The sequence below is a fragment of the Rhinatrema bivittatum genome, chromosome 1 (assembly GCF_901001135.1).
Source record: "Rhinatrema bivittatum chromosome 1, aRhiBiv1.1, whole genome shotgun sequence".
NCBI lineage: Eukaryota > Metazoa > Chordata > Amphibia > Gymnophiona > Rhinatrematidae > Rhinatrema > Rhinatrema bivittatum.
In genome coordinates, this window is record NC_042615.1 from 742,023,509 (window position 1) to 742,051,419 (window position 27,911).

The 27,911-nt window shown below is 42.5% G+C and overlaps 1 protein-coding gene across 2 annotated transcripts in view; it reads right to left on the minus strand.

Moving 5' to 3' along the window:
• Positions 1-383: 383 nt before the first annotated feature.
• The window catches only part of FBXO4 (F-box protein 4), a 70,017-nt gene continuing 42,489 nt past the window's right edge, over positions 384-27,911 (minus strand). Inside the window, exons 4-8 of one of the 2 annotated variants that reach the window (XM_029578071.1) lie at positions 21,928-22,003; positions 14,449-14,559; positions 10,204-10,382; positions 1,692-1,867; positions 384-1,276 (exon numbers count right to left, since the gene is read on the minus strand). In XM_029578071.1, coding sequence (XP_029433931.1) covers positions 1,193-1,276; positions 1,692-1,867; positions 10,204-10,382; positions 14,449-14,559; positions 21,928-22,003 — 626 coding nt within the window. In that variant the 3' untranslated portion in view covers positions 384-1,192. The remainder of the gene's footprint in view (positions 1,277-1,691; positions 1,868-10,203; positions 10,383-14,448; positions 14,560-21,927; positions 22,004-27,911) is intronic. The other variant, XM_029578079.1, reaches the window with a different exon arrangement.

A 27,911-nucleotide genomic window follows, 5' to 3' on the forward strand; every position in this document is an offset into this window, starting at 1 on the left:
GTCACCCATGTGTGAGGACTACCATCCTGCTTGTCCTTGGAGAAAAGGGAGGTTATTAAATTAGTGGGTTTTGGAAGTCCTATCCCTTACCTGGGCAAATTAGGAATGAAGTGGTGAAACTGGCAATGGCGTGGAGGCGCACCCCTTTTAAAATTCCCCCCATTTACGCGGTGGAAGTGGGATTTGTGCACACATCCGCTTAAAATTGCACGCATATGTGTGCGCTCACTTAGCCTATTTTATAATATGCACGGATAAGCACATGAATATTATAAAACCGCCACGACTATGGGCGCAAGCCAGCAAATGGGCGCACATGTGCGCTCGCACGCCTGTTTAAAAATTACCATCCCATTGTAGCAAGGTACTTCCTTTAAACTGCAGAATGTGAAATCTCCATTTTATTTAGCTTTAATGAAAAAAAATCAGTCATCTCAGCTCTATAACATACAATAGGAAACAAACATTTCCTGAAACAATTACAAAAATATATATATTTTTTTGTCTTAAAGTCCTGCTCTGGAGCCAGAATACAAGAATGCAATCATTGTGGCCAAACAGATGTGACTAATGTTATGGATCAGGGTACATATTACAAAAGGCACCAATAGTCTGAATAGCCTGAAATAACTACATTATAAATTAACATTTATTTAAAAAATGTTATTCACATATGATAATCAAAATACACAATGGCTGTCCATAATAATGTGGGATTTATTCTCGTTGCTCTCTGCGAAATTCAAGACAGCTTGGGATAAGCACAGAAGATCTCTAGTTGCAAGGAGGTGAGGAGAAAACCAAAGATCAACTGAAGTCAATGGCACTGTGGCAGGAAAAAAATTGGGCAGACTAGACAGGCTTTACAATACTTATCTGCTGTTATATTGGAGAGGCCAATATAACCAGTTTGTGAATTGCCACTTGCAAAATGCAGAAACGCCTCTCCTCATAACCCAAGGATCATGAAGAATAAAACCTTTATCCAATAAACAATTTATAAACATATTTATATACATATGTACAATAAAATATACAGATTAACATGATAAAATGTGCAAAAATGCTAAGTTTAGATTAGCCTTGGAATAGACTCTGTAAATACAAAAATGAGAAAAGAAAATCCTTTATCTTCATTAATTCCTTCACCCATCAAAAAATATTCTGTGCATTTCTACAGTGTACGTTTCTTTTAAATCTTTATTCCAACTTGTCCTAGCATCCATTCCATTCCATCTAATAGTCCAGTCAAAGTTTCAACTTCAGTGTCCTGTACCTGGAAAATAAATAGTGTATTTGAATATTAGGTGCCACAAACGCCTGACATCTTTTCCCTGTATTTCTAGGTCTCTTCGTTATGCACCAATGTAACTGGCTCCTGGAATAAGTCAGTAACAAGATCCATGAGAAACATATTTAGCTACTTACAAATTATGAAAAGTAAAGGCCTGACACAGTATCTCCTCAAACTGCAAAATCATAATTCTGATTATGCCACACTGTGGAAATATTTTGTTAACTGAAATGCGAGGGGCAGTGAGGAGAATCGTATTAATGCAACATAATCAGACCTATCCCCTACTGTGCCTCTCCTCAGCAAACGGCAGAAAATTGTGAGTATTCAATAATTATATTTTAATAGCATTGCAAGTAACATTTTTAAAGAGAGTAACTAAACAGATGTAGCATACCATCCATGGTCGAGTCAGGAGATTTATACAGAGTTCATGAGCCATATACACACAGGGAACACGTTTAACACCTGCTCGAGTGACACAAGACAAAACCAGAACAGGTCTGTTTGGAGGTCCTAAGGATGGATCAGTCATTGCCAAAATATGGGCATATTCATCTTGCCGGTTATGATCTAAAACAAAACAACAATTTTGTTACATTTTGAAAAATATTTATATTCCACAGCATAAAAAAAAGGTCTTAGCTGGTACACCATTACTACAGACACCCACCCTTCAAATTAATTCCCATTCCATTACTAAGTGTACTGCTCAGTTATACAGTAGCACAACTACACAAGACAAAATACTAGAGTTCTTGACCTTATTTATTTAAAGGGCTATTAGCCAATAGTTATTCTTCTTTCATTTATTTTGGAGTCATATACTTTATGAATTTACACAATTACTTGCCTTTCCAAATCCAAGCTCAAGGGAAATTACAATTACAGGAATAGTTAAGTCCCTTCCCAGAGGGCTTGCGATCTGGGAGGCTAATTTTCAAAACTATTCACGGTACAGTATTTGTGCATGGTGTGTTGTGGATGCGCAGAGATTTAAAGGTGAATTTTAAATGTCCGACGCGAGCATCAATTAAGGGTAGCGTGAATATGTAGCGCTGGTGCACACAGAACGGGATTTTAAAAGCCACCCAGATATGCGCATTATTGCCACTGCGCGCACATCTTGGAACTTTTCAAAAAGGGGCGGGGCCTGGGCGTTTTGAGACTTGACACAGAAATTTGCACGTAAATACTTATGTGATGCACACTGAGATTTCCTGTCATGTAACTTTACTTCTGCTTGGATGGCATGCAAGTTAAAAAAAAAAACAACAAACAAAAAAAACCAAACCAAAAAAACCCCACTACTGAGCCATTTCAAAGAGGTGTAAAGGGTCTGTGGTAAATGGGTGATGTACAGGCTACCAAATCAGGGAGGTCTGGAGGCCCTAGCTGGTAACTGGACAAATTGGGGAGGAAGTGGAAAAACCATCAATGGCATCAACACTCATCCCTTTTAAAATTTCCCCATTTACGCGGTAGAACTGACTAACACAGAGGCGCACATTCACTTAAAACTGGGCGCACTTGTGTGCACGGCCAGGCTATTTTATAATATGTGCACCCACACGCCGGTTTTAAAGTTACCGTCTTAGTCTAGTACTTTATAAACCAATGGTTAGCAACACTGGAATGCAGAGCGTGCAGTGTAGATTATCAAACAAATTAAGCCTTAAAGGTCCCCGTACCCACTTTTGGCAATGGTAATTTAATTTAAAAAGCCAATTTTCTAAGAAAAAAGCATCACAAACCATTAAAATATAACAAATATGAAACACAAAATAAATATATGAATATAATTAAGAGATAATATGAGTAAAATAAAATAAAATACAGACCCACTTGATAAAAAAACTAGAGAGAGGGAGAGGGAGAGGGAGACTAGCCATAATGCCCTCACACTAGATAGGTATTTGGACTCTCTACCTGGGTAACATCAAGCTAGGTTGAGAGAACATTGCACAAATTTCATCTTTGGGTGAGTTTCCTCACTCCAAAGGTCATCAAATCTTCACAAAAGTGCACTGTTCTGTTTGTACATCTCACTTTGAATGTCAAAGTGGCCCCTAACCCCTATACTAATACCTAAACCTCACCTTGAGTTACTAGGTGGGCCTCCCATAGAGATATAAATACCTATCTAGTGTGAGGGCATTATGGCTTCTCTCTCTCTCTCCCTCTCCCTCCCTCCATGGTCCTGATAACTAGGCTGGCTCTCCAGGAGCTTACAAACGCATTTGTGAAAACATTGCAGCGTGATAAAGCCCTATCGCATGGCTTTACACAAATGAAAAAGGTGTAGTTAAAATAGGCGTTAAAGCCGTGCGATAAATTGTGAACCCAGCCCACTCAGTCACAAATCACGCCCCAAACTCCTCCCTTTTTTCTGATTTGCATCGCACCATGCATTATGGTGCTTTCGCAGGCGTTTAAGGCATTTTCGTATGCGTTAAAGGGGCTTAACGCATGCGAAGACACCTTAACGCATGCGAAAACGCCTTATAGCAATTTGATAAATGACCCTGTTAGCCCTTTAATTTCTAATTATCAGAAGTAAATTTACATATTTATTCTAATTCTGCTTATTTTTCCCCAATAACTTTTTAAACAATCTTAGTCCAAGATGATACCATGTCTGATGAACTCTGGATTTATTTAGAGGTTTAAGAGGAAAAGCACAGTTACTTACCTGTAACAGGTATTCTCCTAGGTCAGCAGGATCGTAGTCCTCACATGTTGGTGATTACAAAGCTCCAGACTGCCCCATTTAACCAAGGGGTCCCACAGAGGCCGAACAAGGGAGTGGTCTGGACCCACAAGGAGCATGAGAGGAGAGTTGGGTTCAGGACTGGAACTGGTTGCGCAGGACGGACTAACCAAAGGCACTGTCCTGGCGGTTATCCCTGTCGAGGCAGCAATGAGCTGTGAATGTGTGGAGAGAACTCCAGGTTGCAGCTCGACAAATTTCCGCAATGGGGACTGCACGCAGGTGGGCCGATACTGCCATGGCCCGCACAGAGTGAGCCTTCACCCTGCTGGCTAGCTGGAGTCCCGCTTGAGATTAGCAGAAGGTGATACAATCCGCCAGCCAGTTCGATAGGGTCTGCTTCCCCACCGCTGAACCCAGTCTGTTTGGGTCAAAAGACACAAATAGTTGGGAGGACTGTTTATGGGCTGCTGTGTGATCCAAATAGAAGGAGAGCGCCTGCTTGCAGTCCAAGTTGTGGAAAGCACGTTCTCCTGGGTGGGAATGAGGCCTTGGAAAGAAGATGGGGAGAATGATGGACTGATTGATGTGGAAAGCAGTCACCATTGCTGCTGCTGGGGAAGGCCCCCCCCCCCCCCCCCCCGCAGAGTCTTGGACTTGTTTCCTCAGACTGCGGTTGTATTGGATCATGTACAGCTGGTAGGCAGCAATGCGGGCCACCAGGATGGCACCTTGAAACATTTTTCTCCCAATGCTATCGAGTTCCCTGTGTTCCCGCCCTGGAGGAGTGGAAGCGTGTGTCTGGAAATGCCTGGCTTTCTTCAGGACGCACTCCACTACCGCCGACTGGTGGGGGAGGTGCCACCTTTCAAAGCCCAAGGCCTGCTGCACCAAATAGGTGGTGTCGGCCTGTTAACCAGGGACACAGACACTGGGTGTTCCCACATACGGAGGAGAAGCTCCTTAAAAATATCGTGGATAGGAACTGCCACGATTTCTTTGGGAGAAAACCATAAAGATATAAATTCAGCTATATGTGAGAACTCTTCATAACAGATACCTAACAGCCGTCATAAATTGCCACAAAGTGCTTGATGGCTTATATGATAAAGCCTAAATAGCACTGGGCTTATCTAATCATAGGCTGTGTGGATACTAGATATTCTCCTTACGGAGCTATATCAAAGAGGCAGGCACTGTATATTGTGAAAACACTAATGCTTGCACTTATCTCAGTCCACAACACTGGGAATTGTATGTGCAGTCCCGAAGTTCTTCCTCCGACACAGCAGTGTTTCGGAGTTGTATACTCCTTCATCAGGGAGCTCCAGGTGGCAACATACCAAGAATACAATTCTGTGTGGAAACAAATGAAAAGTCCTTATAGCATGCCAAACGGCTAATGCGCCACAGATGGCAGCCGGCTGGAAAGGCAAGGACTTACTGTGTGGCAGGATGCGGTCAGTCAAACAGCAAGAAACTGTATAAATTTAGGCACTGCAACAATGACAAAGAATAAATAAAAGCATAAAACTGTGCTTTGTCCATGAAATAACACATTAAACATCCCTGGTGTAAGGAGAAAGTACTTACATACGCTGTCAAAGTGTAGTCTTACCGGTGACTAGCTCAGCGACTGACAAAGAGCGCGTCAAAAACGCTGCATTTGAAGGGAACTACTCCAACAAAAAAGGCAGCAGAAAATGACATGTGTGATCCCAAATATGGTGATGACCATGTGTGGCAAATGACGTAAGAGGGATTTCCCTTGATTGAGATCCATATTTAGGCAAAAAGAAAAGAATGATGTGTAGAGCAGCCATTTTGAGGGGGATTGCCCCTAGATGTCACCAAATATGGAAAGTGACATCACAAAGTCAGCCATCTTGAAGAGCAGCCATTTTGAAGGGGATAACCCCTAAGTAACACCAAATATGGAAAATGACATCACAAAGTTGGCCATCTTGAGGATGTTATTTAGATGAGGGAAAACCACTCGATTTTTTCATTCAATCCATAGGGTTCCACGGAGCACAAACGAAAAATCCACTGGTTCTCTTTAAAATTTAACAATGATGATCTATCTCCTCCTCTCCAATGCGGTGGAACATGTTCAAGAATAATCCATAAAAAATCTTCAAAAGAATGTGAATGAATAATACTATGTTGAACCATGGGTGCTTTAATGTCACGGTTATTGATTCTACTTCGGTGTTCTCTCAGCCGTGTCCGAATCTTACGCTTCGTGCGCCCCACATAAATTTTTGCACATGGGCACTGTAGTGCGTACACTACGTAATCTGTATTACAATTTACCGCATGCTTACTTTTAAATTGAGCTGCGGCAAGCTGGGTGGAACCGGTAGCGGCTTGGGGAGCCACAGAGGCCTCGATGATCGGGATTGCTCTCTGGTGGAGGGCACTGGCCGCTGAGGCATCGAAGGTCCCTCAGGTACTGATTGTATTGGTAAGGTACAGAGAAGGATGTCCAGATGCTCCAGCAGAGGTGCGATTATCGTTGGTGGAGGCTCAAGCACTGGCAGCTCAACACTTTGTAGCGCTTTGAGCACCGCCAAATGCATTCTGTGGACCAACTCCTCCTAGAAGTCCTGAGTGATCAGAACTGATGGAGGGGGATGAGGCGTCGCCGGCACATCCTCGGGTTCCGAGGTGGCACAGCAACCTGCACTGGACTCAGTGGGGAACACCTCGGTCTACCGGGGCACTGGAAGCAGGGGCCGCCGGTGATGCTTTGATGACAGTTCGGCAGCGCCAATGCCACTCCAGAACCGGAACCATGCTGAGACAGTGACCGGTGCTCGGCCAGGTCTTTCCCTGGCGCTGAGGATGTCGATGATCCAGAGATCTGAGGGAGGGGAGAGACCACAGAGGATCAGTACCCCTGTCCCAATACTTAGGGGTGCTGGATAGCGAGGGGAAGGGAGAGATGGTTCCCCATGATCCTTGGGCTTAGAGGACACCGAAGCAGGAGTGGAGGACTTCGGGGTCCCAAAGATTTTCTCCATTTTATCTAGGCGTGCCCAATGCTCCTTGGTGTCATTTAATCACACAAATGGCACCCACAGACATCGTGCAAGGCCCCCAGGCAGAGGATACGGATCTTGTGCGGATCCGGGATGGACATGGTCCGCGGGCTCTGGGGGCACAGTCAAAAACTGGACGCCGCTATTGAAAAAGAGCCAGCATGCGGTTGATGGCTGATGGGCATCACGGTGCAAAGGGTCGGGAATAGACAGCGAAGTACGAAAAAATAGCCGAAAAAAAAAGGGTACCTACCAAGATGGAAGGACACTGACAGCGTAGGGGGACCTGACATGGAAAAGACACTTGAGAACAGAGGAAACATTTCTGAACAATTTCGAAGGAGGTTGGAGTTCCAAACCACGAAGCTACTGCACTGCGGAAAAGTTTCTAGAAACTTTCGGGTGAATACAGTAAAGTGCGGCCGCGGTTACCCTGCTCCTAACCCGCTTTCTACCCACGTTTCGGCCGCGTTAGCCCTTCCTGCGATACACAATCCCCTTTAACCTACTCTTACCGCGTCCTTAAATCACCGGGTAACCCCTTCCGCCCGCGGCATGTATATTACATGTAAACGATCGAATTAGCTATTCCCTCCCATACAGTAAGGCGCGCCTCGACTATCGCTTTTTTACCCTGCTGTTTTGCTGCGCGTTTAACCTGCTAAATTACCGCCTACCCTTACCCCTGCGTTAGAGGCAGGGGTAAGGGTAGGCGGCAAACTTTCCCCCAGCCCTCACTCACCTGGCCGCGTCCATGGGTGCTGGTCTCCGGGGCAGCCCCAGTCCTCTCCCCTCCTCCCAAAGCAACGAAAGCGGAAAAAAGCAAAAAAAAAAAAAAAAAGCGGAAAAGCGGAAAAAAAAGTTGCAAGAGAGAAAGGGGAGAGAGGACGGGAAATCCTACGCTCGGGATTGCCAGTCCTCTCTCCCCTCCTCCCGAAGCAAGGCGCGAAAAGCAGCCTTGCTTTTCGGGAGGAGGGGAGAGAGGACTGGCAGTGAAAAGCAACAAAGCGACTTACTTTTTTTGCAGCCCCTCTCCGGAGAAGGACATCGGCGACGAGGGACCGTGGCTCCCCTCCCCTGCCTCCAGCTGCCCGCGAAGACAGACGCATCGCACAGGCGAAAGCGGCCCCTGTGCATGCAATTGGCCGCTCAAGCCGTGACGTCACATGCCGTGACGCCAAACATCGTGACGTCACATCTTGAGCGGCCCAATTGCACGCACAGGGGCCGCTTTCGCCCGTGCGATGCGTCTATCTTCGCGGGCAGCTGGAGGCAGGGGAGGGGAGCCGCGGTCCCTCGTCGCCGATGTCCGTCTCCGGAGGGGGGCTGCAAAATAAGTAAGTCGCTTCGTTGCTTTTCACTGCCAGTCCTCTCTCACCTCCTCCCGAAAAGCAAGGCTGCTTTTCGCACCTTGCTTCGGGAGGAGGGGAGAGAGGACTGACAATCCAGAGCGTAGGATTGCCCGTCCCTCTCTCCCCTCTCTCTCTTGCTACTTTTTTTTTTTCCGCTTTTTTTTGGTTTTTTCCACTTTCATTGCTTGCTTCGGGAGGAGAGGAGCGAGGACTGGCAATCCCGAGCGTAGGTGAACCGTCCACTTCCTGGTACCTGTCATTTCAAATGTCATTTGAAATGACATTTGAAATGACAGATACCAGCGTGTCCGTGAAGCGTTAGGCCAGCGCACCCAGGATACTGTATAGGGCTCTATACAGTAAAATGGGTTACGTGGGCCTAACGTTTCACGGACGCTTCTTAGACGCAGCTTGCATTTGCAAACTATTTACATACAGTATCGAGCGGTAGGTGAGCTGGACTGTGCGTGCGGCAACCGCGGGTGCGCCCGGCACTAACGCAGCTCTCCCTACCGCTCCTTACTGTATTGGCCCGTTTGACAGAAGTTTTCCGTGCTGGGCTCCATCAGATGTCACCCAAATGTGAGGACTACCATCCTGCTTGTCCTAGGAGAACAACTTTGTGTAAAGCCTATCTTAAGAGAGAATCCCATTTAACTTGAGAAATGGGAAAGAGATCACTGAAATTAGGAGGAAACTATCACAATTCAATAATGAGTTCTTCTACATTAATATTTCTTAGGTTCAGGTGTACTTCCTCACATGACTCTTCAGTTTACTGACACTGTATCGAGAAGACTAAAGAACAGTGGTCGGACCAGAAGAAGAAAATAAAGGAGCAGGACTGCATTAACTCACTAGATGCTCTAACAAAAATTAAGTCCCGTATAAGATTTCTAGAAAATTCACATTAGACACTTGGACAGAACTTTCAATATATACTTTTATGTAGCCTCCTGATTTGTCATTAACTTTCTAGATTTATGTGGCCCATATTCGGTCCATCAGACATTAATGCTAGATCATTGGTTCTCGAAACCTGTCCCCCAAGACCCCTAACCAGCTAGATTTTCAGGATACCCACAATGAATATGCATGAGATAAATTAGCATGCACTGCCTCCAATAAATGCAAATTTATATCATTCATATTCATCATTGTAGAGATCCTGAAAACCTGACTGAAGGTTACCCAGGACAGGTTTGGGAACCACTGAACTAGATAATGAATTCAACATCAATAACTAATGAGCCAATTAGCATAGACTGACCTTCTTTTGGGGGTCATTTGCATGCATGTTAATATTGTATCACAACAACACTAATGTGTATGCGAATGTCAAACATTAACCTGTTTACTGAATTGGGTGTTAGGAAACATGCTAACAGCATGTGTTAAAACCCAATACTGATTAGTAAACAGACCCCTCAGTACTTAAAGCAAAAGAATATATGATAGCACACAAAGAAAAATACCATAAAATAGTACTTTTTTCCTCTCTTGCTCACAAGATGATCAGAGGTTCTACTAATAATTTTTTGATAATATCAAAGTCACCATTTGAGTTTCATGAACACTATACTATGTAGAAACTGAACGCATACTTTATTATTTTTTTTTTTTTACATATCTGACCAACAAACTTGCCTTAAATTTATGAACCCCAAAAGGTCCTTTGTTTTACAGCATCTTTTAAATAAATTAGAAATGTCTCCAAACTAAGATTAAATGTGTGTATTGCTGCAGTAACACAGATCCAAGAATATTTACTAAAGATGAATTCTAATTAAAACAAACCCTTACTTTTATGGGCTTCAGCATTTGCAACATAGATGAATCCATCAACTGCTCGGCATGCCTCCTGAACCTGAGGAATTACACTGTATTGCAGTGACTCTTGGTTTTCTCCTATGACAGCCTCGTGTAAAAACATTCTGTTAACTATATTACTCTGACCAGCTCTTGCTCTCTCTCTTTCTTTGCTGAAAGACACAGAAAAGCAGTCTGTTAAAACTTTGAAGACATACAGCATAGTTAAGATGCTAATCAAAACTGGGTAAAACATCACACTGCAGATCATTTTGCATTTTTTAGCAAGAATAATCTTTACCCATACAACAAAAAAAATCTATCGTGCTCTTTTACAGTGGGAATCAAGATGATCTGCTTTTTCCCAGATATTTCAACAATTAAATTACTGAAGTGTTGGAAACACAATCCAAAGGCAAAAATGGATAGGATCTGCCTTTAAATTGTGAAATATGTTTAAAACCTCTCTACCCCCCAAAAACAACTTTCAGTTAAGCTTTAACAATTAAACGTAAGTTTTGTATCTTGATATCTGTGTATATCTTAAACAAAACTGCAAGTGCAACTGCACCCTATGGAGGAAGAGAGGCTGATAACAGCTCAGGTAGAAAGTATTGGAGAGATATGGTCTTAACTAATTTTCCATTTTAAAATACAGAATTTGCCAGAATTATACCAAATTTACAATAAAAAGACCAGCTTCATTTACCAGTTTTTAGGTTTTTCTGTACAAAGTAAAGCAAGAATGCCTTATGTAGGGATCCTGTCTGTCTACAACCTAGTACCACGAGACACTAGCAAACAGAATGAGCTGATATTTAGGAGGTTACACTTAGGTACTTACAAGACCTCAATATGATCACTGGAAAGTGTGTCAGATGTGTTTTGTTCTAATTCATTTTTTTCACATTTTGGTTACAATAGCTTACATTAAGAAATGTTTAGGCAAACTGAACACAGCACTGCGTGTACATGTCCCACATAGAAACCTGAGATCGGCTAACAAAGCTTTCCTAACCATCCCTTCTGTTGGGTCAGTCTTGCTGTCCTAAATTAGAGAATGGCAGGACTGATACTATGGAACACCATGCCCCTAGAGATTAGACTACAAAGACATTTCAAGCTTTTTAAACAAGCATTTTACAAAGAGAACGGAGATTATAAGCGTAAAGCAGGTAGTAGAACATCAGCACACTGCACTTAGCCCAATAAGTGCATATTTATTATTTTATTTCACCGCTAGCAGAAGAGAAAATATACAGTTCAAAAGAGTTATACACAAAAATAAAATTGATACATGTATAAAAGGACAAGATTTATTACAGTCATCAAATAATCTTATTATGAAACTATGTAACTGAACCTTGATGGCACTTTTTATAGAACGTACTACCCTATACAGTTCCCAACATTATTATATGTGCCTTTCTGTAAACCGTTGCGATGGTATATAACTTAACAACAGTATAGAAAAGATTTTAAATAAACAAACAAATAAATAAAACAACATCTTTTGAGCATGCAAAATCATCTTAGTACAATAGATACTGAAGAACTGCAAGGTAGGTAAAAAGAGTAGGTCTGTGCATTCAGTTGGCTGCAAACAAAGCTGTGTGCAAGAACTCCACTACCACATGTACCTTTAGTGGGCGTATATTTCTTATACATACTGTTGCAATAATTGAAACAGGTATTAACCTGATGACGATTTACATCCATCCATCACTTTGTCAGGCAACATCTATTTCTTCTTTCACTCTTCATAATGTATTACTACTTAACCATTATATGGATGATACCACAATTTTCTAACATACTATGATCTCTTCTGCTTTAACCTGGTCCCACCTTAGATCACCATTACTTTGATTTGATCAATGGATTTCTGTGGTATTACAGCTACTCTTAAAGTTTACTCTTCTACTTTATGACCATTACTTAACCTACTAGAGAAATTACTTACCTAATAATTTTGTTTTCCTTAGTGTAGACAGATGGACTCAGGACCAGTGGGTTTATGCTCCCCTGCCAGCAGATGGAGATGGCACATGCTGATGTCACAGTATATATAACCCTGCAGTGTCCCCAGCCTCCCAGTATTCTCTTCAAAAGCAACTGTGGACTGACTAGCAAAAAGCTTGATTAAAAATGATTAAAAACAGATAACAGAACTGTACTCAACCAACCATAAACACTGAACTCACATAAGATTCTAGGTACCCCAAGCTAGGGACTGGATGAACACTTGCCAGTAATCCCTTGGGACCCAGAGCCCCACAGGAGAACTATTGACATACTCATGAGGCAGTTGAGAGCGGCAAGCTGAATCCATCTGTCTACACTAAGGAAAATTATCATGTAAATAACTTCTCCATTTCCTAGCGTGTAGACAGATGGACTCAGGACCAGTGGGATGTATCAAAGCTACTCCCCAACAGGGTGGGAGGCTGCTCATGGTCCAGTTAACACTGCACATGCAAAGACTGCATCCTCCTGGGCCTGAACATCCAGACAATAAAACCTATAAAAAGTGTCCAAGGAGGACCACATCGCAACTCGGCAGATATCGACACGAGACAACAGACTAACCTCCACACATGACACTGTCTGAACCCTAGTGGAATGGGCCCTAACCTGAGTAGGCAACGGCTTTCCAGCATCCACATACTCGGCTGTGACCACCTCCTTAATCCAACAAGCTATGGTAGCCCATGAAGCCACTCCGTCTTTCAAAAAGACTCAGAGACCGCCAGATACCACATGACAAAACGCTTTACATCCAAGGAGTGCAAAAGGCGAAACTCCTCCGCATCCTGACCTTATCCAAGGATGGCAAGGAGATGGACTGATTCAAATGAAAGTCTGAGACTACCTTGGACAAGAAGGATGGAACAGTATGCAGCTGAAATGCCCCCAGAGTCACCCAAAGGAATGGCTCCCAGCAAGACAAGGCCTGCAGCTCAGAAATCCAACGCACAGAACACATAGCCACCAGGAACACAGTCTTCAAAGTCAACAACTGTAAAGAAGGCTATGAAGTGGTCGGAACATAGTGCCCGCCAAAAGGTCCAGCACCAAATTAAGAATCCAGAACTCTCAACCTAGCTTGATGAACTCTCTACTTAGCTGCTATCAAGCTAGGTCGAGAGTACAATGAACAAATCTCATCTTTGCATAACTTCTCTCACTCCAAATCACATCAAATCTTCACTGATGTGTACTGTGTTGTTCGTACCTCTGACTGTGCATGCAAAACTGCCCCCCCAAATCCTAGACCACCACCTAAACCTCATCTTGAGTTACTAGTTGCCCCTCCTACAGTGGTATAAATAGTTTACTTATATTAGAGGCTTATAAAGAGTCTCTCTAATAGAAAAGCCTGTCTCGGCAATTCTCAGCTTGTGATGTAAAAATATCATGGTCATGATAAACTGAACATGTGTTGCAGTAAAATACCTATGCGATGCAGTAACTCAAAAATTATCCTAACCATGCCCTTTTTTTTTTTTTTTAAATCATTTGTGCTATTCGTATGAAATGTATAGCAAAATGATGAATCTAGGTCTAAGAGAGCTATTTCAAACGTAAAACAAACTACTAGGACCATGCCTTCCCTATCTCCTAACGCAGTGTCAAAGACATACTACAACAAGCTAGCAAATTTTTCTCAGATATGATCACATACATATGGACAGAACTGGACTCAGCTTGGAAAAATTCTGCCATTAGCCCAATCACTCCCAAAAATTTGAAATTTCACCTGCTGTGAAAGGAGGACACAGACACCCTCCTATCTCACTTTAAGCTGCCATGAGAACACCTGCCCCTCTTGGGTAGTCAAACAGTCCAAAGTCAGAATACTTGATAGTCTCCAATAAAGTATAAATACATGGTTAGAGGATGGTCACCTACCAGACTCCTTAAAAACAAACCAAAAAAAGCCACATAAACATACCAATAATCAGGCCAATCTTAAAGTAATCCAGCCTGAATCCAAAACAAGCTCAAATCTATTATTTTTAGGAAAGAACAAAGAAAAAGCAGTTCAATTACAGCTATCCTATTTTCTGCTGACTCTTTCCAATCAGGCTTTAGGCCTCATTTTAGTTCTAATATGGGACTAGTTAGGCATGTTGATGAACTTCAACTATGCATGGATCATGAGCAAACAGCCCTCTTGGTGCTGTCTGAACTCTTTGCAGCGTTTGACACCACAGACTATGAATCCTAATCACTCACCTAAAAGGACCTGGGTCTTGCAGGCCCAGTGCTAGCCTGGACCAAATCTTCCTTCCAGAATCACTCCCAGACTTTGTCCTTGAGATCAGTATCATCACGCTCCATTGTCTCCTGCGGAGTTCCACAAAAATCTATATTATTGCCTATACTACACGGCACCACTAGGGAAAATCATGAGAGACTATCAGATCACCTACTTCTTTTATGTCAATGATATACAGCTATTAGCCCCATTTGGCCCTGACCTTGTTAGGGTGAAACCCAGGCAGGAACCTGAACCAGAGACCAGTCCTGGTGTTCAAGACAGGAGTCCTAATCCTCAGAACTAGCTGGGGATCTGAAGAAAGGGAAGCAGCAGAGAAGACTGGGTATACCTCTGGGTATAAGCAATTGGCTGGAGCCAAGTCAAAAAAGGTTGCAGAGGAACAGGAAGTTGTTTTCTATGATCCAAAGGCTGATTCACCCTTTTACAACTGGAGTTGCTACATGCTGAATCTTGACACTCCAGACCTTATGTAAAAACTCTGGTCCCAGTCTGTCATTTCAATCTTGTAGTTCTAGTCTTTCAGTTTCTTCCTGAAGCTCTATCAGTTCATGTTTACTAGCTCTACTATTGCTTGTGATTGGTTTCCTGACTTTGGTTCCTGAACTGCAATTACAGCCTGCTTCTAAGATCTGGTCCAGCATTCTAATCTACCTGATTCTAGTTCCTAGCCTGTAGCAAAGCTCCAGATTCACATCTGCTACAGCCTGCTATCTCCTGACTCCAAGATCCAGGCCTCAATCTACCAGAATGAAACTTAATTCCAAGGTGTAGCCCTTTGTCTGGCCCAGCCTGCGCACCAATACCCGGGGTTCAGCCCTATAAGTACCTAAAGGATGGGAACAAATTTCTGGGAATGATTTTCAGCAGGCTGCACCAAAATAAATTGAAACTAAATCTACAAAAGACAGAAGTACTGTGGATATGCAAAAAAGAATCCGGAAATTTAACATCCAAGGTATCTTTGAAGAGACAATTCTGCCTCTCCGTTTGGGATGAGTACTGAAGTCTTAAGCTCACGAAGGAAGCTCAAGTCCTAGCTTATAGCGATATTCAACTTTGCCAACTATACCATCTCCATCCTTTCTTTGACAGCCCTACCTCTGTCAGTCATCCAAGCTTGGATAATTTCCCACTTGAATTCTACAAATTGCTTTACACTGAGTAACCAAAATTTAGAAAAAAAAATAAAAAGAACTACACTAAACTGGTGCCTACAACTCATTCAAAACACTACAGCTCTAATGCTGAAAAATGCCAAGTAAATTTGAAAGGATCACTCCTATCCTACAATTGCTGCACTGACTTACGATACACCATCGAGCCAAGTTAAAAAAAAAAAAAATAATAATGCTGATACTAGCAATAACAGCAGTTGCCTCATCCTATATAAAACTTTCCTGCTCTATGCACTCATTTTACATGCCTGCCTAGTCATGCTGACACTTAAAACTCTGCACCTTTGACCCATCTTCCTATCCAGATGTGCCACAAGACCTCAAGACTGTCTGATATTTGCCTAAATAACTCCTAATCACTTTAAACATTGAATATTGAAGTTTGCTTAAATAAAATTATAATTTTAGATATGGGAGTTTGTATATTGACAATATGTGTTTATCCTGTTATACTATATACCGAGTTTGGCATATATGTAATGAACAAAGATTTTATATTGTTTAGACTACTAACGCTTTAACTTTTCAAGGGGAGAAATATTTTAAGTATGTATGATATTTTTATGATTTTAATGATGTGATTTTATATTTTAACAATGTTTTATGTTGTATTATTTTAAGATTTGTTGATGCTCTGAAATATGCATGTTTACTTGGAATCTGCTTAATTTAGTCTCCTCCTATACCATTAGCTATGGTGTCTTATTTCAGCTGTTACCCAATTATATGTCCTAAATGTTTATATTTTAACGTAGCTGGTATTTATCATATCTTATTGTATGTACTTGAATGTAGACCCACCTTGTTGTAATACTTTAAGCTACATTAGGTGGAAAAGCATGAAATAAATAGTGATACTATTTGTTTGGTCCATCTAATAGCATGCCTTGTTCTATTACCAAGCTTAGCATAGCCTACTTATGCAGTACGGCCTTCCTTTGCTGTGATGAATTCTATCTTTTGTTCAGTCCCACAGACTAGTCACCGCTTGTCTAAATTATACTCCATACCTTCTTTAATTCTCTTTTTTTTGGCAGTGATCAGGGCAATTAAGTCCCCTCAGAGTACAATTTTGCCTCATTCCACAGTATCTCTGCTGCTACCTCATTTCTACCATAGAATGGATATTGTGATAAATCCTGGTAGTTATATTTTCTCTTTTACACAATATACAATTTTCTCCTCTTATCTTGCTAAAGAGTATTTGCTTACTTCCAAAATGCATGAAAATAGGCTACAAAGGTACAGTGGCCGCTATTCCCGGATTCAGAATCATTTCAAATTGCTGTCCTGGATTGTAGTGATGATGCAGTAAAATTTGAATGAGCACACGATGTAACAAGTCTTTCATAATCTGCATTATATTGTTAATTTTATCCCTTTAAGCACATTGCAGAGACTTACATTATTTCTTCTTGGAGAGTTTCCACATGACCCTGCCACTCACTCAGTCTCCTTGCTGCTCTTTTTTCTTAAGGAAACATGCTAGAAAATCTGTTCACCAATATGGCACTTAATGAGAGTCACTTTTTCTCGAACATTTATACCATTTTCTACATCTGTTTTTAATTTTTTGCCCCAGTTCAATCAGTACAATATCTGACCCCCATGTCCCTATAGACCCCCATGTCCTATAGACATAGTTTCTGCTGATTCTTGCAAAGGTTATTTAAAAAAAAAAAAAAAAGACACTTTGCCAAAGATGCAGATTAGTTAGACTCCTGTTCCATTCGTACAGGTTAATATTTAAATGCCATCCTAGTCCTGGGGACTTGAAAAGTATTTCAGTCTCATGCGCTTTACTTCTGTTTACTCCAAAAACTCATTTTGTTAACAGCTGAATGCCCAAATGAATTCTATTTGCATCTTTTATTGACCTTCCAGGAATACTCCTCAGCTGACTCACATGAGGCATCTCAGCATTCTTTCAGTAAACATGTCTCAGATTCAACTCCAATAGCTCCAAACCCTTGTTGCCCCAGTTAGCAGCAGTTGGGAATTCCTCTCACCCCATGTTGCTACTGGCAGTAATGTCCCACACTCATAGGGGGGCCAATGCAAAAAAAAAAAAAGAAAAAGTGTGCTCTGTTGAGCGCCCGCTTTCCTAACACACGCCCAGGCACCTCTCCTGGGGGCACCATGCAAAGCACAGTTGCTTAACTAATCTAGGACAGCAGGATGTTGGTCCTTATGTGTGGGTGACATTATCAGATAGAGCCCAGCACGGAAAACTGGCAGCCTGAGCATGCCCAGCCTGCTATCTGCATGTCCACATGAAGTCCCCCCTTCAGTCTCGTAACATAGCAAAAGTATGAGCGACAAAAATAATATAACAAACCAAAGGTGAACCCAATGTCGTGGGGAGGCAGGCGGGATTCCTGAGGACCAACATCCTGCTGTCCTAGGAGAACACCTGTAGCCGAACAGGGTGCCAACGGGCACAACACAACTGCAGCACTGTGGGAAAACAGGGGCAGTCTGGCCCCACAGACAGCACGATGAAAACATATGGGTTCAGGACTGGAATATATTGCAGAGAACAGACTGGTCAAAAGCACTGTCCTGGTGACTATCCCCGTCGAGACAGTAGTGAGCCGCAAATGTGTGGAGAGAACTCCAGGTCACGGCCCTGCAGATTTCGATGACAGGGACTGCACGCAGATGGGCCACTGACACCGCCATAGCCAGCACAGAGTGAGTCTTCACCCTACCAGCCAGCTGGAGGCCTGCCTGCTCGTAGCAGAAGGCAATGCAATCCGCTAGCCAGTTGGATAGGGTCTGCTTTCCTACTGCTGCTCCCAGCCTATTGATGTCAAAAGTCACAAAGGTGAGGAACTTCAGGTTACAGGATTTGAGAGGCTTGAACGGATGCTGCATGAGCCTCGCCAGGTCAACATTGAGATCCCAAGAGGTCGCTGGTGGGTGAAGCGGGGGCTTCAGTTGAACCTGGCCCCACATGAAACGCCCAACCAGTAGCTGGACTGAAATGGGCGCCCCGGCGACACCCTGGTGATAGGCGCTGAGGGCACTGAGGTGTACTCAGACTGAGCTGGTTTAGAGATAGTCCAGCAGGCGGGGGAGCAGATAGGAGAAAGGATCCAGTCCGTGCCTGCCGCACCTGATGGAGAAACGCTTCCACTTCGAGCTGTAAGATTTCCGGGTGGAAGGTTTCCGGGGTTCAATCAAGACCCTGGAGACCACCGCCCAAGAGCTGTAGGATCATGCACTCAACATTCACGCCGTGAGGGCCAGGGCCCGGAGGTTCGGGTGATGCAGGGTGCCTTTGTTCTGAGATAGGAGGTCGGGAGCCGTCCCAAGCGGCTGCTCATAGACAGGTCCTGGAGCAGAGGGAAACCACACCTGTCTTGGCCAAGAGGGTGCCACCAGGATCATGGACCCCCGTCCTCTTGCAGTTTCGTGAGAGTCCTCGAGAGGAGCGGGATGAGGGGTACGCGTACATGAGACCTTGACCCCAGTGAAGGGAGAACGCATCACAGGCCAGGTGGTCCTTCCCCAGAATCAGGTAGCAGAAAACATTCACCTTGTGATTGTGGGGAGAGGCAAACGGGTCCAATTCCGGCATGCCCCAGCGACAGAATAAGTCGGTTGTCACCGCTGGATTCAGGGACCACTTGGGTGGCTGAAAGGACTGGCTGAGGCGGTCCGCCAGCATGTTCAGGTGACCTGGCAGGTAGGTGGCCCGTAGGTACATCCCTCTGGAAAGGGCCCAATCCTAAACTATATCACTTTCTGGCAGAGGGGGAAGGAGCCTGTGCCGCCCTGCTTGTGATATACCACATTGCCACTTGGTTGTCTGTTCTGATGAGGACGACCTTGGGAGGACAGCCTGTCCTGGAAGGCCCACAAGGCATAGCGGATCGCCCGCATCTCCAGGAAATTTATCTGGTAGCGGGCCTTGGCCGCAGTCCAAAGGCCCTGGGTATGCAGGCTGTGTGGGCCCCTCACACCTAAGGTGAGGCATCGTTCGTGGGTGGTGTGGGCTGAAATGGAAGCCTGGTTTCCAGATTGGGCAGGGCCTCCCACCAGGTCAGGGAGAGGCGAAGAAAGTCAGATTCTGGGATGCCTGGCACCACTGGAACTGCAAGGACCACTGAGGTTCCCTCATGCGGAGGCGGGCCAAGGGGGTTACGTGGACTGAGGTCGCCATATGGCCCAGCAGGCGGAGCAGCAGACGGGCCAGCACCCTCTTTCTGTTGCGAATAAGGGTAGCCAGCGAGGAGAGGGCAACTGCTCGATCCTTGGGCAGAAAAGCCTTTGCTTGTGCCGTATCCAACCTGGTGCCGATAAAGTCCAGCCGTGGAGACAGATTGAGATGTGATTGGGATTCGTTATCAACTTCCCCAATGTCTGTAAGGTCTGAACAGTCAAGGCCAGTGCATTCAGGGCCCCAGAGTGGGAGTCGCTTCGGATCAGCCAATCATCCAGGTATGGAAAGACATGGACCGAGCGATGCCTGAGGTAGGCAATGTGGGGCTGAAGCTAGCCCAACGGGCAGCACATTGTACTGAAAATGTGCTGTCCCCACCAGAAAGCGGAGGTACTTCCTGTGGTTGGGGACAATTGCAATATGGTCGTAAGTCTCCTTTAAGTTGAGGGAGCACAGCCATCGAAAAAGGAGGCCGACACGCGGTCGATGACTGATGGGCACCACGGTGCAGGAGTCTGGAATCGATTGCGAATAACAAAGGCAAAAGCCAAGGGTACCTACCGAATGGAGGAACCGAACACGAAGGGGGACCCGACGCAGGAAAAAACTGAAAAGACAGAAAAAACTTTCGAGAATTTGGAGCTCCACAACCGTGAGGCTACTGCACCACAGAAATGAGAGACTGAAGGGGGACCTCGCGTGGACACATGGGTAGCAGCAGGCTGGGCAAGCTCTGTCTGTGCTGGGCTCCATTGGATGATGTCACCCACATGTGAGGTCTACCATCCTGCTTGACTTAGGAGAATATTTAAATTAGAGGTCGGGTCACCAAGGAGGCATCGGCTGTTCGCGGGTTAGGAAAGCGGATGCTCAATTTTACAAGCATCTGTTTTCCTAACCGGGTGAGGAAAATGGACACTCTTAACTGAGCGTCCGTTTCCCTAACTTGACCATGCCATTTTTTTCTGCTTTTCTGTACAACTTTTTTGGGGTGTTCAGAAATTAACACCTGCTCTGGGCAGGCAATTTTTGTGCATAAAGATGTGCAGTTCTGGTGCACTTTTCTTTTTGCATGTGGGGTGAATAATTAATAGCCTCATCAACATGCATTTGCACGTAATGAGCGCTATTAGTTTCATGGCACTTTGGACGCGCGCTGTGGACATGCTAATCCCCTTATAGCAAAACGGGCAGTGGACGTGCCTCCAAAACATGTGTCCAACTATGGGTTAAACAGTGCGCTCGACTGAGCACACTGTTTTGCATCGGTCCCATAATGAGCGAAGACACTACACTAGCATTAGAATCTCTCCAGCAGAATACACGCGGAAACGCCATTACACAATTCACTGAATCTAAAATCAAGACGGACTACAACTACAACGCCGAACTAAGCCCTTGAGAAAGAACAACAGGAGTTCGAAACATGGTTCCATGTCGGGCATGTTTACTGTTCCTGGCTTCAGCGCATTTTTTAAGCTAAGTAAGTGGACTAAATAACTACATGAGCTGCACATTGCATAAGAAAAAATACCAAAAAAATATTTATTGTGACCGATGATTAAATATAAGGCCACTCATCTGGCAGATTTATGCATTTGATGAAGCCTATTATGACAGGTCATTTATCTTTTGCGTCTCTACTATAACTGTGATACACTACTGGCACTTGAGACTGGTTTTGACGTTTAGCCATAGTACTTAAATTTGCTATCATTTGGGATTCATGTGAATTATTTATTTATTCCTTCAATACCTTTAACATGTCAAAAGAAAATCTGTTTTTCAATCAAAATTAATAAAAGCCAGTGCAGAATGGTTTTAATAACAGATTTATTTTAACAAAGGCCTCACAAGCAAATCAATCTAATTTGATTTTGGGAAATCAAAAAAAGATTCTGGAAGGAAAAAGAAAACTACAAATTAGATTGACAGAACTAGCCTACTAGTTAAAAACTGTATTTCACACATTTGACATGCTTTTGTACTTAAACAGATACATTTTATATCAAAAGTAAATTTCATATCTTGTTACAGCACCTGAAAAATAAATCTTCATTTTATTGTGCAAGATACATAGACAGTCCTACCTTGTGGTTGAATATAATGTCAAAATGTTGAATTTGTGTTGGTTATTAAATAGAAAACTGACTCCCGATCCAATGCCTAAATATAGAAAATAAAAAGTTAAAGCTGAACATCTAATTCACCACTGAAAAAAGGTTTTTGAATTTTTAAATGTTTAATAATTGTTATATGGTATGTAATTTATCTCACTCTATAAATGAGTAGTACAGTTTACAGATTACAAATCAATGGCCTCATTGCTATAGCAGAAACCAAGGCATTTCAGTCTCAACCAAATATGAACTTATTTCCCATCTGCAGAAACAGAGAATATGTTCAATACAGTCATTAATTATAATATCTGTTTATAACCTCTCCAACATGCCTCTATTGTAATGAGTTGAGAGCAACAAAGAAATCTGCGGTGTGGTACACTGCAACATGGTATGAGATCTCTGGAAATGTGCCAATTTTTACCCATTTTTGTGAAATATTCTTAATACAAACAAAATATTTCCAATATTGACAAGTCTTGATTTAATTTTCAGTTTTTATATGGCAGCTTCGAAAAGCAACACATGGAAAGCAAATGAGTAATGTCATCTGATGGTGCAGACAAGGACCCAGCTCTCAGAATTCAGTAAAGACTTTACTGATCATGCGCAGGAATTCCTGTGTGTGCGTTACCCGCATGAGCCCCTCAGTTCCTTCCAGAGTTTAAGCTTTAGCAAGGCAATCAACTCTCCAGGGACACAAGCAAGTATTAAGTATGGCTAATTCATTCTGCTATTTTCGGAGAATCCTGTTGGAGGTAAGAAAACTTGCTTTCTCCATCCACAAGCAGGCATGAATTAGTCATAATACATGGGGAATCCCAAGCTGAGTTTTACAGAGCACAGCACTGAAACAAGCAAACTGGATCCCACCAGTAAAGAGTGGATGACTGGGTAAACAGGCTGTGCAAAACTGCTTGTCCAAAGTTACTATCCCTCTGAGACATGTTGTTGAGACAGTAGTGGGATGTGAAGATGTTCAATGATGACCAAGTAGCAGCTTTGCAAATGCAAATGACTTCAACAGAAGTGGCTCTTAGATGGGCAAAGTCGCTATGGCTCTCACTTGATGAGCCTTAATCTATAATCTACAAACCAGCCAGTCCATCTCAGAGCATTATACAGTCTGCTAGCTAATTTCACAGTTTTTTGGCAACTACCTGTCCCACTCTACTGGGAGCAAACAGCTGAGAAGCTAGACAACAAGACTGAGGCTAGGGCTATCCTTCGGTTGAATGAGCACAGGCCCTCTTGCTTCTGTGTGCAAGCAATCTCAGGAAAAAAGTAGACAACACAATAGTTTGGTTAATGTGGAATGCAGAAACTATTTTTGGAAGGAACTTAAGACAAGTGCATAGTGCCACCCTTGTTTAAGAACTGCACATATGGTGAATATGAAACCAGAGCCTGTAATTAAAAACATAAGAAGTTGCCACACTGGGTCAGACCGAGGGTCCGTCAAGCCCAGTATCTGGTTTCCAACAGTGGCAAATCCAGGTCACAAGTATCTGGTAAGTACCTAAATATTAAAAAGATCCCATGCTACTAAAGCAGATAATAAGCAATGGCTATTCTCTAAGTCAGAGCTTTCCAAACTTTTCATGTTGGTGACACACTTTTTAGACAAACATAATTTCGTGACACAGTAATTCAGTCTACCAGCAAACCAGAAGTTAAAGGTTAAACGAACAAAATGTATTTCAACAATTTATGTATGTTTCCTTAAATATATACATAAATAAAATGTTTCACAACACAACCTATCTCATAATAAATATTTGCAGGCTTCCACTTCCTCCATGCTGATCTCGTACATTGTGAGATCGGCATAGAGAAAGTGCTACTCTTGCACATTCCCAAAGATTACATGTGCCAATCACTAAAAAGTAATTTTTTTTTTTACCTTTGCTGTCTGATCTTAGTTTTCTAATCGGTTGGTCACAGGCTTTTTTTTCCACCTTTCCTTTCTTGTTTTTTTTGCCAATTCCTTTTACAGGGTCTTTTTTTCTATTTCTTTTCTCTCCATCTGTCTTCCCTCAAACACACAATCAGGTTCTCATTCTCACACGCTATCTCACACATTCTCACACACACAGGCTCTCACTCACATGCAATCTCACACATCCACAGCTCTCACTCTCACATGCCACTCTCTCATACATACATACTGTCTCTCTCATGCACATGCTGTCTCACTCTCACACACACAGGCTCTCTCACTCCTACATGCTCTCTTGCTCAAGCACAGGCTCTCACTGGCACATGCTGTCCCTCTGCACGGGTTGCCGAAGGATGGGCTCTTCAGAGGCCCTGATCTCCCCTGGCCGTGACATGGGATCTGCAGCGGCCCTGCTATCGGGTTTCCTCCTGTTCTCAGGCTGCCGCGACGTGGGATCCGCAGCGGCCCTGCTATTGGGTTTCCTCCTCTTCTCGGGCCGTCGCGACGTGGGATCCGCAACGGCCCATTAATGCTGCTCTTCTTCTGTCCGCAGCAGATGCTCCTCCTCCTTCCTGCCCACACGGCTCCGGCAACGTTTTTCTTTCAGGGCTGCACAGGCAGGAAGGAGGAGGAGTGAACGTGACCCTTTTCTTCGGGCCGTGGTGATGTAAGCTCCACCACTGCCCGCCGATCTTCCTGCTATAGTTCCCTGCTTCCGCCGGCCCTGTGGACCGGGCGACACACCTCCACACTACAGGCGACACACTAATGTGTCCCGACACACACTTTGGAAAGCTCTGCTCTAAGTCAACGATTAATAGTTTATGGACTTCTCCTCAGGAACTTATCCATACCTTTTTTGAACATCTACACTGGCAACGAATTCCAGAGCTTAAGTGTGTGTTAAGTGAAAAAAAAATGTTCATTTGTTTTAAATGTGCTACTCGCTAACTTCATGGAGTGCCTCCTAGTCCTATTATCTGAAAGAGTAAATAACTGATTCACATTTAACCGTTTTAGAAACCTCTATCATATCCTCCCCTCAACCTTCTCTTCTCCAAGCTGAACAACCCTAACTTCTTTAGCCTTTCCATCCTCTTTATCATTTTGGTTACCCTTCTCTGTATCTTCTCCAGCGCAACTATATCTTTTTTGAGATGTGGCAACCAGAATTGCACATAGTATTCAAGGTGCAATCTCATCATGGAGTGATACAGAGGCATTGACACACTTTGTTTTATTCACCATTGCCTTCCTAATAATTTCTAATATTTTTGCTATTTTGAACGTTGTGACAAACTGAGCCTACAATTTTAATATATTATCCACTATGACGCCTAGATCTTTTTCCTGGGTAGTAACTCCTAATGAAGAACCTAACGTTGTGTAACTACAGCATGGGTTATTTTTCTTTATATACATCACCTTATACTTGTCCACATTAAATTTCATCTGGTATCTGAATGTCCAATCTTCCAGTTTCGCAAGGTCCTCCTGCAATTTATCACAATCCGCTTGTGATTTAACTACTCTGAATAATTGTGTCATCTGCAAATTTGAACACCTTACTCCTCGTATGTACTCCTTTCCAGATCATGTATAAATATATTTAAAAAAAAAATAATCAAAAATATAGAAAATTGCTCTAAAGACTAAATCAGGGAGTAATTTTAGAATTTATTTTAAAATGACCATCATATTAGCACCAAAGGTACTGCATTAATTGCTTTAGTGACTCAATCTTCAACAGGTGTACATGGTATAGTCACCAGTCATTCACAAATGAAGGTCTATAGATGTTTCACTGCGTCAATGGCTAATTAATGCCCAATGACTTGGGTGTATAAATTTTTTTTTAGCGAACAGAAGAAGCAAGGTCAGTATATGAAAAAACTTTATTCTGACAATATTCGACCCTGACTTACTTTGTTTTTATTCAATCGTCTTCTTTTTAAGATATTTATTTAACATTTTTATATATCGAAATTCATGTAGCAATGTTACATATCATTTCGGTTTACATTATAACATTAACAAGCATGTAAGAATGCGATTACATCGAACAGGGAAAATAAACTTGGCTCAAGGAACTGGGGAGTAAATTACAATGATTACGATTAGGTGATGAGATTCTATAACTGAAACCTGGCTAAGTATTTGGGAGTCATGTTGCATGGTGCACTTTGATGGGAGATTATGATTTATCTGATGATATGCCTCACACTAACACCAAGTTGTATATTGTACAATATCCATAATCACACAATATTAAATTATATGTCTCCATATAGACACGTAAAATCTTTTTATCTATCAACATATCCCATAATTCCCTGTGTATTCCGTTCTCTAGTCCCTACACACATATATGTTTTTGTAATAACATGTGAGTTACATTTTGTATATTGATTTGTATTATTTACGTTTTTAGTTGGCCACAATGTTCCCACACTCATTTATGTTTTTTAATTTGTATTTTATATTATATATGTGTTTTAATTTGTATTTAATTTTAATTTTAGTAGCCCCTGAGGCATCTCTTCTAAGAAAGAGTGAAACTCGGCCAGAGTCGGACTTTAATATTGTCAGAATAAAGTTTTTTCATATATCGACCTTGCTTCTTCTGTTCACTACACAACCATCTTGGATCGGTTTCCGGATTGCTTTCTGGGTCCATCCCTGTTACGGACAAAATATATATATATTTTTTAGGCCTTTTTAAATGCACTTATCTTCAAAAAGTAAATTTGGATGATGCAGGACATAAAAGTCCTATGTCAGCTGCTGGAGAGTATGAAGTATTTCATTTACAAGCTGATGCTGCAGACATTTTGATAACTAAATACTCTCTACTTCAGGAAAAATGCTAGTCAAACAAAGCTGTCCTTCAATGATGGATGAAATTCAACTGAAGCCACAAATATAATGCAACATCATAGCTTATCTACAGACCTTCATTTGTGAATGACCGATATTACCATGTTCGCCTGTTGAGGACTTGAGTCACTGAAACAATTAATGGAGTCCCTTTGGTGCTAATATGATGGTAATTTAAAATTAATTCTAAAATTCCTCCCTGTATTTACAGTCTTCAGAGCAATTTTCTGTATTTTGGATTTATGCTATATTTTGCTCTTGGCTTCTATTTTTTGAAAGTGTTGTAGATATATTAAAAAGCATTGGTTCAAGAGCAGACCCCGGAGGCATTCACTGCTTACCTTTTTCCACTGAGAAAACTGACCCTTTAATCCTACTCAAAGTTTCCTGTCTTTTGGGCAGTTTGAATACCACAAAAGGTCATTACCTCCTCCCATGACTTTTCAGTTTTCTTAGAAGCCTCTCCTGAAGGATTTTGTCAAATGCCTTCTGAAAATCCAAATACACTATATCTACAGATTCACCTTTATCCACATGTTTATTAACCCTTCAAAAAAAATGTAGCAGATTTGTGAGGTAAGACTTCTCTTGGGTAAATCTATACTGGCTGTGTCCCATTAAACCATGTCTATATCTATGCTCTGTGATTTTATTCTTTAGAATAGTTTCTAAGACTTTTCCCGGTACTGAAGTCAGGCTCATTGGTCTATAGTTTCCCAGATCACCCCTGGAACCCTTTTTAAATATTAGGATTACACTGGCTACCCTCCAATCTTCAGGGTTAATAGATGATTTTAATGATAGGTTACAAATTACTAATTGGAAATTAGATTTTTGAGTTCTTTCAGAACCCTGAGGCATATACCATCTAGTCCACCAGGTGATTTGCTACTCTTCAGTTTGTCAATTCGGCCTACTACATCTTCCAGGTTCACCATGATTTAGTTCAGTTTATCTGAATCATCACCCTTAAACACTCTCCAGAATGGGTATTTTCCCAAAATCCTCATTAATAAACAAAGCAAATAATTAATTTCGTTTTTCCGCGATGGCCATATCTTCTCTAAGTGCCCCTTTAACTCCTCCACCATCTACAGTAGAACCTTTTTCCTCACAGGCTTCCTGCGTTGGATATATT